This window comes from Saccostrea echinata, unplaced genomic scaffold (genome assembly GCF_033153115.1).
Source record: "Saccostrea echinata isolate AGI-Se365-2 ecotype Australia unplaced genomic scaffold, CSIRO_AGI_Sech_v1 ptg000057l, whole genome shotgun sequence".
Taxonomy (NCBI): domain Eukaryota; kingdom Metazoa; phylum Mollusca; class Bivalvia; order Ostreida; family Ostreidae; genus Saccostrea; species Saccostrea echinata.
Genome location: NW_026889806.1, coordinates 399,613 through 412,500, shown reverse-complemented (window position 1 = coordinate 412,500; position 12,888 = coordinate 399,613). Strand labels below are relative to the sequence as shown.

Below are 12,888 nucleotides of genomic sequence, written 5' to 3'. Positions count from 1 at the left end.
GCCACACATAACAAAAATAACAACTTCAGCTGACGCAATATCTATTGATAATATTAAAGTATCGTAACAATGGAAAGAAATCCCATTTTTCGACAGCGGTAAATTCTACAAAATTCTTTAAAAGTGTGATGCTAATCATCGATATTTCCCTAAGAGTGGCAAATTGGAACAACTTTTGGGGTTTGGATTCAAAAGTTTTAAGATCTAATGAAGAAGATGAAGATAACGAACTGCGATCGATCTCATAAAAACTAGGCATATGCATGTACAAACAATACAATTCTGTGAACGATCATCTCATAAAAACTAGGCATATACATGTACAAACAATACAATTCTGTGAACAGGGCTTAAACAAAGAGTTGTACATGTACCAACATCAAAGCACCTGACATTTGACCCAAATATTTGTAAATGTCATTGTAATTCAATATATACCACATACGTTTTCTGTTTTATTATTGAGTGCATATATTAAGGACCCCCCCCCCCTCCTTTCCAAGGTTGAAAACCATTCTTTACTGCTATTGACAATTATTGCCTGGGTCACTACCGTGGAAAATCACCGATTAGCGCTTATTGCACTTTTACTGAGTTCACTAAAAAATTAGAGTGCTATTTTTTTTGCCACGGTTTGATTTAAAAAAAAAGGGGGGGGGGGCACAAATATGATACTTTCAAGTAATCTTATACATTTCTTTATATTTAAGGACAATATCCAGGACTACTCTTGGGGGACTCTGGTTACCCTTGCAAACCCCACCTAATGACACCGTACCCCGTCCCTTCAAATGATGCGGAAGCAAGATTTAACAATGCTCACGCTAGAACCAGAGTTGTCATCGAACAGACCTTTGGCATCTTGAAGAAGAGATTTCCATGTCTCCACAGCGGCTTAAGAACAACTCCTGAAAAGGCGTGTGATATCACTCTGGCCTGTGCAGTTTTGCATAATATAGGAATAGATCATAATGACATACTGGATATTGATGATGGCGTATATATCAACCAAGGGGATGTAAATTTTAATGTTAGGGATCAGTGGGATGGCAAAGATGTTAGAAATTACATATGTAGGTCGTTTTTTTCATAAAGTATTATGCCACAACTGTATCCCTGGTACAGTTGTCTATACATGTATGATATTTACATTTGAGTTTATATAGAGTTTACAAATCATAATAGACTAGTATGGAAAAAGAATAACAGGGTTTGAACAGCATGTGAATGCAGATATACATAATTTGTTATGCCCCCGTAATTATAAATTCGAGGGTACATGTATTTAGTTTTTGCCCTGTCCGTCCGTCTGTCTGTCTAGCTGTCTGTCTGTTTGTCCGCAAAAACTTTAACCTTGTCCATAACTTTTGATTGGTTGAAGCTATAACTTTCATATTTCAAGTGTATTCCTTGTGATAGGAACAATCTTTGGGTATCAACAAATTTGACATTTTGTCCTTGATTTTGGAGTTTTACCCACTTTAAAAACAACTTTATCCTGGGCCATAACTTCCGAATGGTTGTTGTTTAGGCTTGCATATTCATTAAGACAGGTCCTTATCTTTTATAACAACACTTTTGATCTTTTGACCTAGACCTTGGACTTTGACCTTCGCCAAAAGCTGTCATACAGGGGGAATCAGTGTTTTACAAACAAATCTTGATTTATATTATGCATGCTATACAACCTTTTGGGTTATAAGTGGTAAAAACAATTTATATGGCATTGAAATACGAGGGGTTATCAAAAAGTTCGTGGACTGATGCGATAAAATTAATACTATGTAGTCGTTGATTACAAAATTTATAGGGAACATAAAACAACAAAAGTTGAAGAAGTGTTGAAAATTTCAGCTTGATATGTTGATTATTTGCCAAATTATCATTAAATAAAAAATGCATTATATGATCACCCGGCGCTGTCACCGTTTGGTTTCATGACGTCCGGCAACGTCATTGTTTCTCAATGCACGCTCTTTCTGCCTCAATACACTTATCTTGATGAGATTCTCTGGAGAAAAGTAAAATTCTAAATCCCTCTTGTTTATATGACTTTACAATGTTATGAACTCTTGATTTCAATGCATCAATATTGTAAATATTAAATCTATACATACATGTAGGAAAATTAAGATCCTCGCTTGATTTTGCCAGCATAATTTTCTTGTCGGAGTTCAATGTCAACCAAAGATCAACGTCACTTTTCGACATGACTTACTTTGGACACCCTGACTACAAATCGATATTAACCGTGGGTCTCTTTTCTTGCTGAATTTCTTTTGGTATTTAAAAACAAGTACTTTGGGTAAATTGTATTTCTCTGTAGCTTGTTTAAACATTTTCTGAGGCTATGCCAGGTTTTCCAGGGGCTGAGGCTTTATAGAATGTTGTAAAATGACACCCTACCCCCTTTCGAGGTCATTTTAAACCCTTTATTGTTTGGACATTCAAAATAAAATTTACGATAAAATTTCATTGAATGTACAGAATGAGGTAAAACTTGCAACTCTTACGAAAAAATTGTGTCATATCAGATGAGTGAATTAATGTGATTTTCGGATGCCAAATGCTCATATAAGGAGAGTTTTCTCAGTTACACTCAGGTAGAAAATACGTTCTTTTCGGGGTTGCGCCGCCTGGACATACCATTACTTACAAAAACAGTTACGATTCACTAAAAAAATAAAACTTACGATTTATAGTTTATTTTACAGATAGAAAAGATGATGCTTATTAAATGTTTAAAAATTCATTGATGTACATATAACGGTTTTAATTTTATGGCGCTAGTCCACGAACTTTTTGATAACCCCTCGTACAGATTTAAGTAAAAAAAAATTCAGTACAACGATGAACACTTTGAAAATATTTTTGAACTTCTTAAAAATTACCAGTAATGATATATCAGATATCAATAAAAGAAAATGCAAGTAACTAATTATGTAATTGTTTATTATATTAACGCTGTACTGCTACATGTATCACTTTACAAACAGAATATTATAAATTAAATTTTATAGAAAATTAGTTAGTTCAGTGAATTAAGAAAATAAAATAAGAAAAAAAGTAAAATTATGGGTACAGTATTTAGAACAGTGATATACACTGAGAATTTTTAGAGAGTATCTGTATGATTTTTTTTAGAACATTTAGGAAATGATGAAAGATGAAACATTTCTCTTGCAAAATATACAAATGTAACACATTCTTTTGGTCAAATTCCATATAATTAACTTATGCTGATTAAACAAAATAAAAATACTATATAAATACCAGTACTACATGTATATTTACATAATACACAATTATTTTTAAAATCTTGACATGTAATAATCAAACAGTGATTTCTTAATCAATGTTCAATAAATTTACACCAAAAACTTGCTGAGAGTTTTTTTTCTTTATAAATGAACACAAGCATTTAGATAGCAGATTTAGTGATGGAATCATTAGTAAGGCAAGAGATTTTTTATTATAGGTATCTGGATATAAGGATGTCTGTCCCATAGGAAGGAACCATAACTCTTGAAAATATCATTTATTTGGATGTCTTAAAATTTTGCTTTATTTGAAATCAATTAATTGTGTGCACCAATTTTTAGTTCATGCTTTTAAAATAATCAAAGTTCCACGTAGTTTAAAAACTTTAAAACAGTCTTATAAATAATTGACAAGTGCTCCCTTTACAAGAACAAAAATTAACATTCTGTAAGATGTAATTTTCTGTAAAATTTGTTACAATTCTTTTGAAACCTTGCAGTATTTAATATCTCAGAAAGAAAATTTCTGTTCAAGAAGAGTTCATGAATAGATGCATTTTGCTAAAATGTGGCTAGAAAATGTTTATATACATGTGTATCTATCTTTACCACTTACAACATATTTTTTATAATACTAGTAATGTTGTTTTAGTATTTAATAGTGGTAATAAAATATTTTATTATTTCAAAAAATTATTTTATTATTTAAAAAAAAAAAAATTCATGCAAATGAACAATAAAAAAAATTAATACATGTACCCGGTATCATCTTAAAGTGGAGAGTCTAAGAAAGGTGAAATAAATCATCATGTTAAAAATATAGCATCCATGTATTAAAAAATACATTTTTGTTCCTATATAAATGGAGATTAAAGTTTTTGACAGAAGTGCATGTACAGATGGCAAATTTAGAATAACTGATTCTCAGGCAGTACAAAAAAATTGTCCCCTAATCTTTGACCTCAGGCATAATGTAAAGAAAATTCAACATTTGTAGTTGAATGAGGAATTTATTTCACTCATGACACAGGATTTTTGGAAAAAATATTTTTACTCTGCTAGTACTCATGAAAAAAAGTCCCATCAATGAAAATAAATTCTGTATTCAACTAGTAAACACATAGAATATACTTTATATACTCATATATGTAGGCCTACAGTGAATTTCTTTCTTTATAAAACTTATTGTTCTGAATTTCTTTTTGATTGTGACATTTCATTAATCTTCTTTTTTAAGAACAATGTTTTGATTCTATAATATTCAGCTTCTTCTTTCAGCTTGATTGTCTCCTGAATATACTTCTCCCTCTCTGCCTTAAGGGTTTTAATCTCCTCATCCTCCATGGTTTTCCTCCTTTTGGATGTCTTAGTTGAGATAGTTGATGGCAACTGTAGATCAATAATTTGACCAAACTGGGTGCTGTTATTTATAGGAATTTCCATGTTTGTACATGAAATACCTAAAAAAAAATAAGCAAATGTAATATGTTCTTTTATTAGATAAAAATTTCAAAACATAAAAATTGCATTATTCATATTAATTATCATACTTTGATGTAAATTACTAGAATCCGAATGGTCATTTAGATTTGGAGCCCTTGAGGGCATACAGGTAAATATTTATCTTTTCCTTGCATTGATGCTGACAGTTTAGTATAATTCTTTACACAAATATTGCATGAAGCTGAGGGTAACAATGGTTGACAATGATTTTTTCAACTATGTATGAATCTATTATCATTACATCTAATTAAAACAAACAAATTAACATTACTAATATTAAGTTCTTACTGTTTCCTAAGCAAGTATCTCCACTAGCTAGCACCTCTGAGAATGAATCACCAGCAGTACTTTGAAGACAACCAAGAACTACTGAAAAATAGTACAGTTGTAATATGGATTATAAAAATGTAATACCTGTCCTTTCTTATACCCAATATGTAATTAACGGATATCTTATCAAACCTTAGGTATAAATATTTTTTTTAGCTACCGATACTCAAATAATAAAATACCTTCTTCTGTATCATGACCTGAAGACAGACCACAAAGAGTGGGTCTGTCTTCAAGATGATTTAGTATTTCTGTTTCCACTGGAGAAGGAGAGGGGGGTTTTGGACCTCCACCAGTGACAGGACGTCTAATTGCATCTGATTTTTCTTTAGCTGCATAAAAACAAAATATTAATATTGTCATCCATAATTTTGCCATTACTTATTGGAGAGATTTCCCAGAGAAACAAAATCATAAGATTTTTTTATATACCTGAAAATTCTCCATTCATATATTTAGGTTATCATAAAAGTGTCTCTTAAATTGAAGGTTATAAGTGATATATGGACACATTTTAAAAACAGGTGAAAAAATTAAATAAATAATTGATTAATAAAATTCTAAATACTGTACCTCTTTGTTTGATGTTTGCATATTGCTTCCAGACTTCTTCAACAGTTCTTTCAACTGTATCGGACTGTCTGTAATCAATTTATAATATTTTATTTGTCAAGGTATTTCCACAACAAGCTTTCAAAAATGATGTATACAAGGGTACCCATTTCCAGTATTTTAAAACAAATGCAAATGACACTGAGCTTGAAACAAGATTGAACTTTAAATAGGCAGTTTTTATTTCATTTCAAATGTGTTTATTCTATTAAATAAAGAAAAAAAATTATAGAAATTTTTACTTTACTAGTCTATAATCTGAATTTAGTAAAATAAAGAGGGGTAACTCTCACTATACAGCACTGTATAAATATATAATAGATGTACAAAATGTACGAGTACTTTCTGAATTTTGCTAGGGAAAAGACTTCTTTAGATTGATGCTCACGAATGTTAACTTTCATGTTAATAACCATTATGCCAATCTACGTGTCTGGTCCCTGCCCTTTGCATTCGGTGGACAATCTAGTTGTCAACCCGCATTGCCTCCGTGTAGAGAAGTGTAGCAGCTGACTTGTCATATTTAATCATTGTGTATTTTTTTTTTAAATAATACAGAAAACAATGTAGGCCTATAATTATGCTACACATCCTCTCTACCCAAGCATATATCTAGATATATAGCAATTTTAAAATGACTGAACTTTTTAAATGTCCGTTTGTTGTCTCAAGAACTTAGAAAATTCCCCTTGATACGTTCTGAAAACTTATTATAGCAAAGAAGAGGAATAACTCTAATTCTTAAAACAAAACAACACACACACACGAGGCACTCGTTTTCTATTAAAACAATAGTAATACTTATCAATTATGCATAATTAGGCATAATATATACGTGTTCATGATTATAAAATATACTGCAAATGGTACTTACGCATTCACCGCCTCTGCTACCTTCTCCCACGCCCCCTCTTTGAGTTTCACATTTTTGACACCCCCCGACCCTTTCATTTTTCCGAAGAGGCGGTCCTCGCGTTGTCGGACCGCCTCAACCAAAACCAGTTTTTCCTTCTCGGTCCAATTTGGCCGGCGGGGTGTCTTTGGAACTTTCACTTCCATAACAGACTGCATAATATAGGCCTAGATTGCCGTAGCAGACGATTATTTACATTGGATACTTTAACCGGAAGTAAGGAGTAAGGCCGCTTATGTGACGTTGAAAAAACTCAGTTGAGAAAAAAATAAACTTAGCTGAGAATTGACTGAGTTTGTTTCGAGAAACGCGATTTGAGAAAAATCTTAGCTGAGTTTTTTCTCAGGATTTGAGATTGAACTTGAGTAAAAACTTAAGATTTTTTCGAGAAATCCAAGCCAGATATCAAATCAGCATGTAGATTGCTACCAGTTAGTAGCACTGATTTTGATTTGTTAGGTTTTTCGATTTAATGATGTTTTTTATTAGCATAAGATGCTACCATTTGGGCGTAAGCGTAAGATAAGTTGTGCAATCTAGGACATATTTGCTAGCTTTCTGCATTGGCTGACACAGGATCTCTCACAAAATTCCTACATTATGCATTGTCTGGATGACCATATCTGTAGCAGTGGGCATTCTATCAGGAAAACTACCTTCTTGGGCATTGAGTCTTATTGGTAGATATGATCATAAAGTTACCATCAGAAAAGATAGATGAAATTAAACAAAAGATTTTTGACATTATGACAATAAAGAAGGTAACAATTAAGCTGCTTCAATCCATACTAAGGCTTTTAAATTTTTACATGTTGTCATAGCTCCAGGCAGGCCTTTCTGTCGACGACTGAATGATGCAACAATTGCCTTAGGAAACAACATCACCATACAGGGGTAACATTAGAAATGAAAGCTGACCTTCTAGTCTGGCTCACCTTTCTACAATCTTTTAATGGCATTTCAGTCATTACAGAGGGCATATTGGTCAATAACGACACTCTACAACTTTGCACTGACAATGCAGGGGGAGACTTGAGGGGTTTTGGTGTAGCTTTTGTCGCAAGTGGGCGTGCGATCAATGGCCGAATACTTGGTTTGCAGAAGGCAAAACCCGAGATCGAGACAAGACCTTTTTTGAGCTTTTTCTAGTCCAAGTAGCTATTGAATTGTAGAAGCATATATTTTCCAACTATAGAATTTTGTTTTACTTTAACAATATTGCAGTGGTACATGTCATTAAAAGAACAACAAGTTCACCGAGGGTCATGAAAATTTAAAAAAAAAACTGTGCTCAAATGTCTCAAGTATAAATACCATATAAGTCAAATTCAATTACGGATAGTCTCTCTCTCTTTCACAATGTGCAAATTCTGACGGCTGGCAAATACAGTACTTCCCAAGAATATCTGGGGAATTTAAGAAGTGAGGCCAGCATGCTTATCAAACTTTCCCTGTCAGCAATCACAACAAATCTTATCAAGATGCTTTTACTTATTAAAAAAAACCTTTAGTAATTGTGGGATAACATTAATTTTTCCATAATCATAACCACTTCTTATGTTCCCCAAACGAAGCTTGGGAACATATTGTTTTTACTCTGTTATTATTATTAAGGTCTTCTGACTTCCTTCGGAAGACCTTATAATTGTTTTCCTTCTGTTTTCTATTATTGTTTTATATTAGCTCTCTCGTTCACAACAGAAGACCAAAAGTGATTGTATTGTTTTCCCTTTATTATTTTTATTATTCCTCCCAAATTTTGTGAGCGCGATATCTCAGAGATGTCTCAATAGATTTTGACAAATTTTCACAGGATATTAAGTTGATATATGAAGTTTATATAAAATTCCTTTTTTGAAAAAATTGGAATACTTAAATAGAAGTGTATATAGTCCTTCTGCAAAACTTTTCCTCAAAACTGTCTCTATCTTGAAAGAAATGGTTTAATTTCTGTAATAAAAATCTCAACTTTGGATTACCTTGAATCACTTGACATACATTTTCCCTTCTTTTCAAATTCAAAAACATCTTATTCTATCATCATTTTACCTCTGCGTTATTGCACACCTTTGTGTTAATATCAATTTATGAGTATGTTTGATGATCTTCAATTAACTAAAATATTGACTTCAACCTATGCGTTGTTTTTGTTAGATTTTTTAGAACACTGAGATATTTTAACATAATTGAATTGTTTGTTAATATCTATAAAAAAAAAAAGGAATGAAAGAGAAAAGTTGTAAGAAAACAGAATAAAATTTGAAACATCTTCACATCTAATTCAACATTGCCCCAGCAGCAAACTGATACCAATGTCATTGAATTTATTTTCAGGTTAATATAGAATACAGAAATAGATTTAAGAAAGTTTAGATCATCTTTTTACTACAATGCAAATTCAGAACAAAGCCAGTGAATTGTTTTGAATGATTGTAATGGTAATTTTATCTTGCATAACTTTTTCAGGTGAAAAAGGATTTGATTGATTGTATGTTATTTTACGACACATTCGAGAATTTTTCGCTCTTATAGCGTCGTCAACATGTACCGGAGAAGGGCTTCAAATTTAGACCTATATTCTGCACGCAGGGACATTGAGCAGTCTACCGTGACATGGGACTTCGGATTTTTTGGGGGGTTTCATTCAAAAGACCCGTGACTTTCATTTCTAATGCCGGGCGCTTGGGGAAGGAACAGCCACTAATTATGTTCACGTCTTGGGTTTGACTCGGTGCGGCGAACGAGATCAGGAAGACGCACTAGCACTAGCCTACCGTGGCCGGTTTTAGAAAAAAGTGGAGATAAGTATAATTGGTTGAACAAAAGAAACCTACAAGCAATACAAATCTAAAAGCAGGGCATAAAACACGGACCCCAGGAAATTCTGGATGTGGGATTGAGTGCCGAGGAGGAGAAAGCACCCCTTGTCAACCATGAGCTTTATGTATTGTTCTTGTAGACGGGATATTCCGTAATCAAATTTATTATTTAAAAAAGCCTATCAATTAGTATGAAATATGTCAGACAAAATATAACCCATTGATATCATAGGTTATATTTGCTAACCAGGTCATTATAACAACTATAGAATTGGTTTTAGTAAATTGCAAAAAAAAAGTTCCTCCAAGAATAATCTATTACAAACTGTATAAATCAACATGGAAGACATTCAGTTGCTCTATGTTCATACTTTTAAATAGATTTATATGTGTATCTTTAAATGCAAAGTCATATTGTGACTCTTCTGCAAGCTTGCCGCCGACTGGCATTAAGAAGTCTAACCCTTTCTCTCTGAAGGTCTTAAGGAAATATGAAGATAAAGAACACTAATCAAGCTCCATTGTCTAAGTCTCCTTTATCATCAAGTCTTTTTGTTAGGTTGGCATTAATTTTTTTCTAGTAAAATATCCAAATATGAAACACTCTGTGAGTGAAAAGTGAAAAGGTGAGTGAAAAAGACTCTGTGATGTCTTTTATTTCGAGTTCCAAGGGAAAGATCGAATCAATGTAGGAATGAAAATGAATATTTTTAATTGTAGGAATGAAAATGAACATTGTAAATTGATAAAACGTAGTCGATATATCTATATTTCGAATTAAATTTCACATCAAGAGACTTCTTTTAATGTAGAAGTTTTGAATAAGTTCTGCTTCATATAAATACGAAAAATACGTCTGCTGATAACGGGGAACAATTAGTACCCATGGGAATTCCAATAAATTGATCTCTAAAGACTACATAGATATTGTCTATCTGAAACTTAAGCATCTTGTTACCTATCAACTTCGGATTTCTTGTTTGTACAATCAGAATAATTTTTTAACAAAATAATTTTACAAATGACCAATGACAAGGTAATAAATATACAGTTCAATTTTTAAGTCACCTGAGTCACCGGGTGACTTATTGCTATCTGTTTTCGTCCGTCGTGCGTTAACATTTGAATTTTCAACTTCTTCTCTGAAACCTCTGAACCGATTTCAACCATTTTAGTACATGACATTTATGAGTAAATGGAAACGAATATTGCGAGTTTCGTGATCCCAGTCCCCTAGAGCCTGAGGGGTGGGACTAAATCTCTAAAAATGAGTGCATTCTTGAAATTCTTCTGCTTTACTTATGGACGTCTGGCAGTCAAAGTTTGGCAAAGTTGTAATAAGCATTAAACCCGCTGTCACAATTGTGAAATTCTTTACTCCTGGGTCAGGAATCCTTGTGCTAGGGCGGGGTTCAATAGATCATGTAGTGAATGTGCATTGCTTCTTTGAAAATCCTCTCTGCTCATGGATATTAAGCAAACAAACTTAGTGAATATTTATTAGCAGGAAGGGTGCCTCTCCCAAAATTTTGAATTTTACGGCCCCTATGTCAGGGATTCTGGTGTAAGGGCGGGGCTCTGTTGATTATATAGCAAGAATGCATTAATTGTTTGAAAATCTTCTTCTTTGCTCCTGAATATTAAGCAAACAAACTAAGTGCATAGTTATGATGAAGAAGAGTGTCCTTCCAAAATTGTGAATTTCATGGCCCCTGGGGCAAGGGTTCTGGTGTTAGGGCAGGACTCTATTGATTATATAGTAAAAATTACATTGATTCTTTGAAAATCCTCTCTGCTTCTGAGTATTAAGCAAACAAACTTGTGCATAGTTATGATTAGGAAGGGTTATTTGGGATGAATAAAAATGAGACAAAAATAGATTTATTTAATAACCAAAACGTAAAAATCAAATGTTCTTCAAAGACCAAAAGAAACCAATGTGAGAAGGAATGAGATGGGATTATGAAAAAGTGTTTAAGAACTAATGGTTTGTTTAGTCTGCATAGTAATAGTTACAATTTGGAAAGAAGATCTATTCTACGATTTGTTACAGATTACTTATTATTTTGTTGATCCCTTATCATCTTATTTTCTTTCTTTCGGCAACATAGTTTCAAGATATTATAAACTTCTGTGGATCCTTTACATTGTTGTATTATAATCAGTTGACTATTAAGGACCTTGGACATCTTGCTATTGAATAAGCAGCTGTCTATGATGTGTAAATACCTGGACGTTTATTTATCTCGGGGAATTGTTGAATAAAGTGTTTTAAAAGTCGTTTGCTTTGATGTTATTGATTTGTATCTTTGTTTGTAAAGATTTTATGAATAGTTTTGGAATCCAGTATAGGTATGGTTAATCAAATTCAATTTGATTGTTGTTTGATTTAAAATATTTAAAACTGAAATATTTTTGAAAATTTCCTCGTTAGAAAGGGTACTATGAGAATAAGTTGGATTACCACTTGCAGAATTTAATTCAAGTTCCTCTAAAATACAAATAAAAAATAAGCCTTACAAAGTCTGTATTGTTACCTGCTTTGTCAACCGGTACAATAATATATTAATCGTTTGATCCAGTCGTATCTATCTTTTTTCACTCCCAAATTATTGAAGAGAGAAGGATATATGTTTTTCATATTGCCCTGTTTAACTGATTTATACGAGATTTTAACATTCATCTGATACCTTTAATTCATTCTGACAAAGCGTCAAGGTCTTCTTTTTTCATGTTCGGCCCATCGCCTGGCGTATGAAATTATGATGTCAGTTTCAGAATGCACATCTTTACTTAAATATTTCTAATTGCCTTATAAACGTCTGCTCTTGAATATTTCTACAAGCTAGATAAAAAAATCTTTAAGGAGACTTGTAATAATTGTAGCTCATCTTAGGTTAAAATGCTCAAGTGAGCTTTTGTGATCCGTCCGTCTAGCTATCTGTCCCTGTAAACTATTCATTTATGTTTACTTCTTCACGAGGACTTTTTAACAATTTAAACCAAAAATGGCACATAGCACCCTTGGGTACAGGATATTAAAAATTACTAGTAAAGGACAAAGGCCTCTCCTAATGGGACATAATGAAGAAAAGACAAAAATAATGAAAGGTCACAAAAATTCTTCTCAAGAACCAATGGACCAGGAAAGATGAAACGTATGTGTACATTTAACCTTCCTAATATAATGTAGATTCCAAATTATTCAAATTATGACCCCAGGAGATAGGTGGGGCCACAATAGGGGATTAAAGTTTTTCAAGGAAATATATAGGGGAAAATCTTTTCAATAACCATATTGTTAGAAAGTAGTGATACGTAGTGTAAGCTCCCTGATATTGTGTAAATTTTAAATTGTGTAAACCATGGAGAAGGGTGGTGCCACAACAAGATAAAAGTTCTACATAGCAGTATGTAGAAAAAAAATTAAAAATATTCTTATCAAGATCCA

General features: G+C 32.7%; 1 protein-coding gene and 1 pseudogene across 1 annotated transcript; one reads left to right on the top strand and one right to left on the bottom strand.

Annotated features, from left to right (window-relative positions):
- Positions 1–1,202, top strand: part of LOC133174273 (putative nuclease HARBI1) — a 10,474-nt pseudogene extending 9,272 nt beyond the window's left edge.
- A 3,240-nt stretch (positions 1,203–4,442) lies between these two features.
- On the bottom strand, positions 4,443–6,776 carry LOC133174023 (uncharacterized). The gene is made up of 5 exons (XM_061309065.1): positions 6,580–6,776; positions 5,667–5,734; positions 5,276–5,425; positions 5,052–5,132; positions 4,443–4,720 (listed from the first exon to the last, which is right to left on the bottom strand). The coding sequence occupies exons 1-5, from the start codon at positions 6,774–6,776 to the stop codon at positions 4,443–4,445; spliced, it is 774 nt and encodes a 257-aa protein (XP_061165049.1).
- Between the last annotated feature and the right edge of the window lie 6,112 nt (positions 6,777–12,888).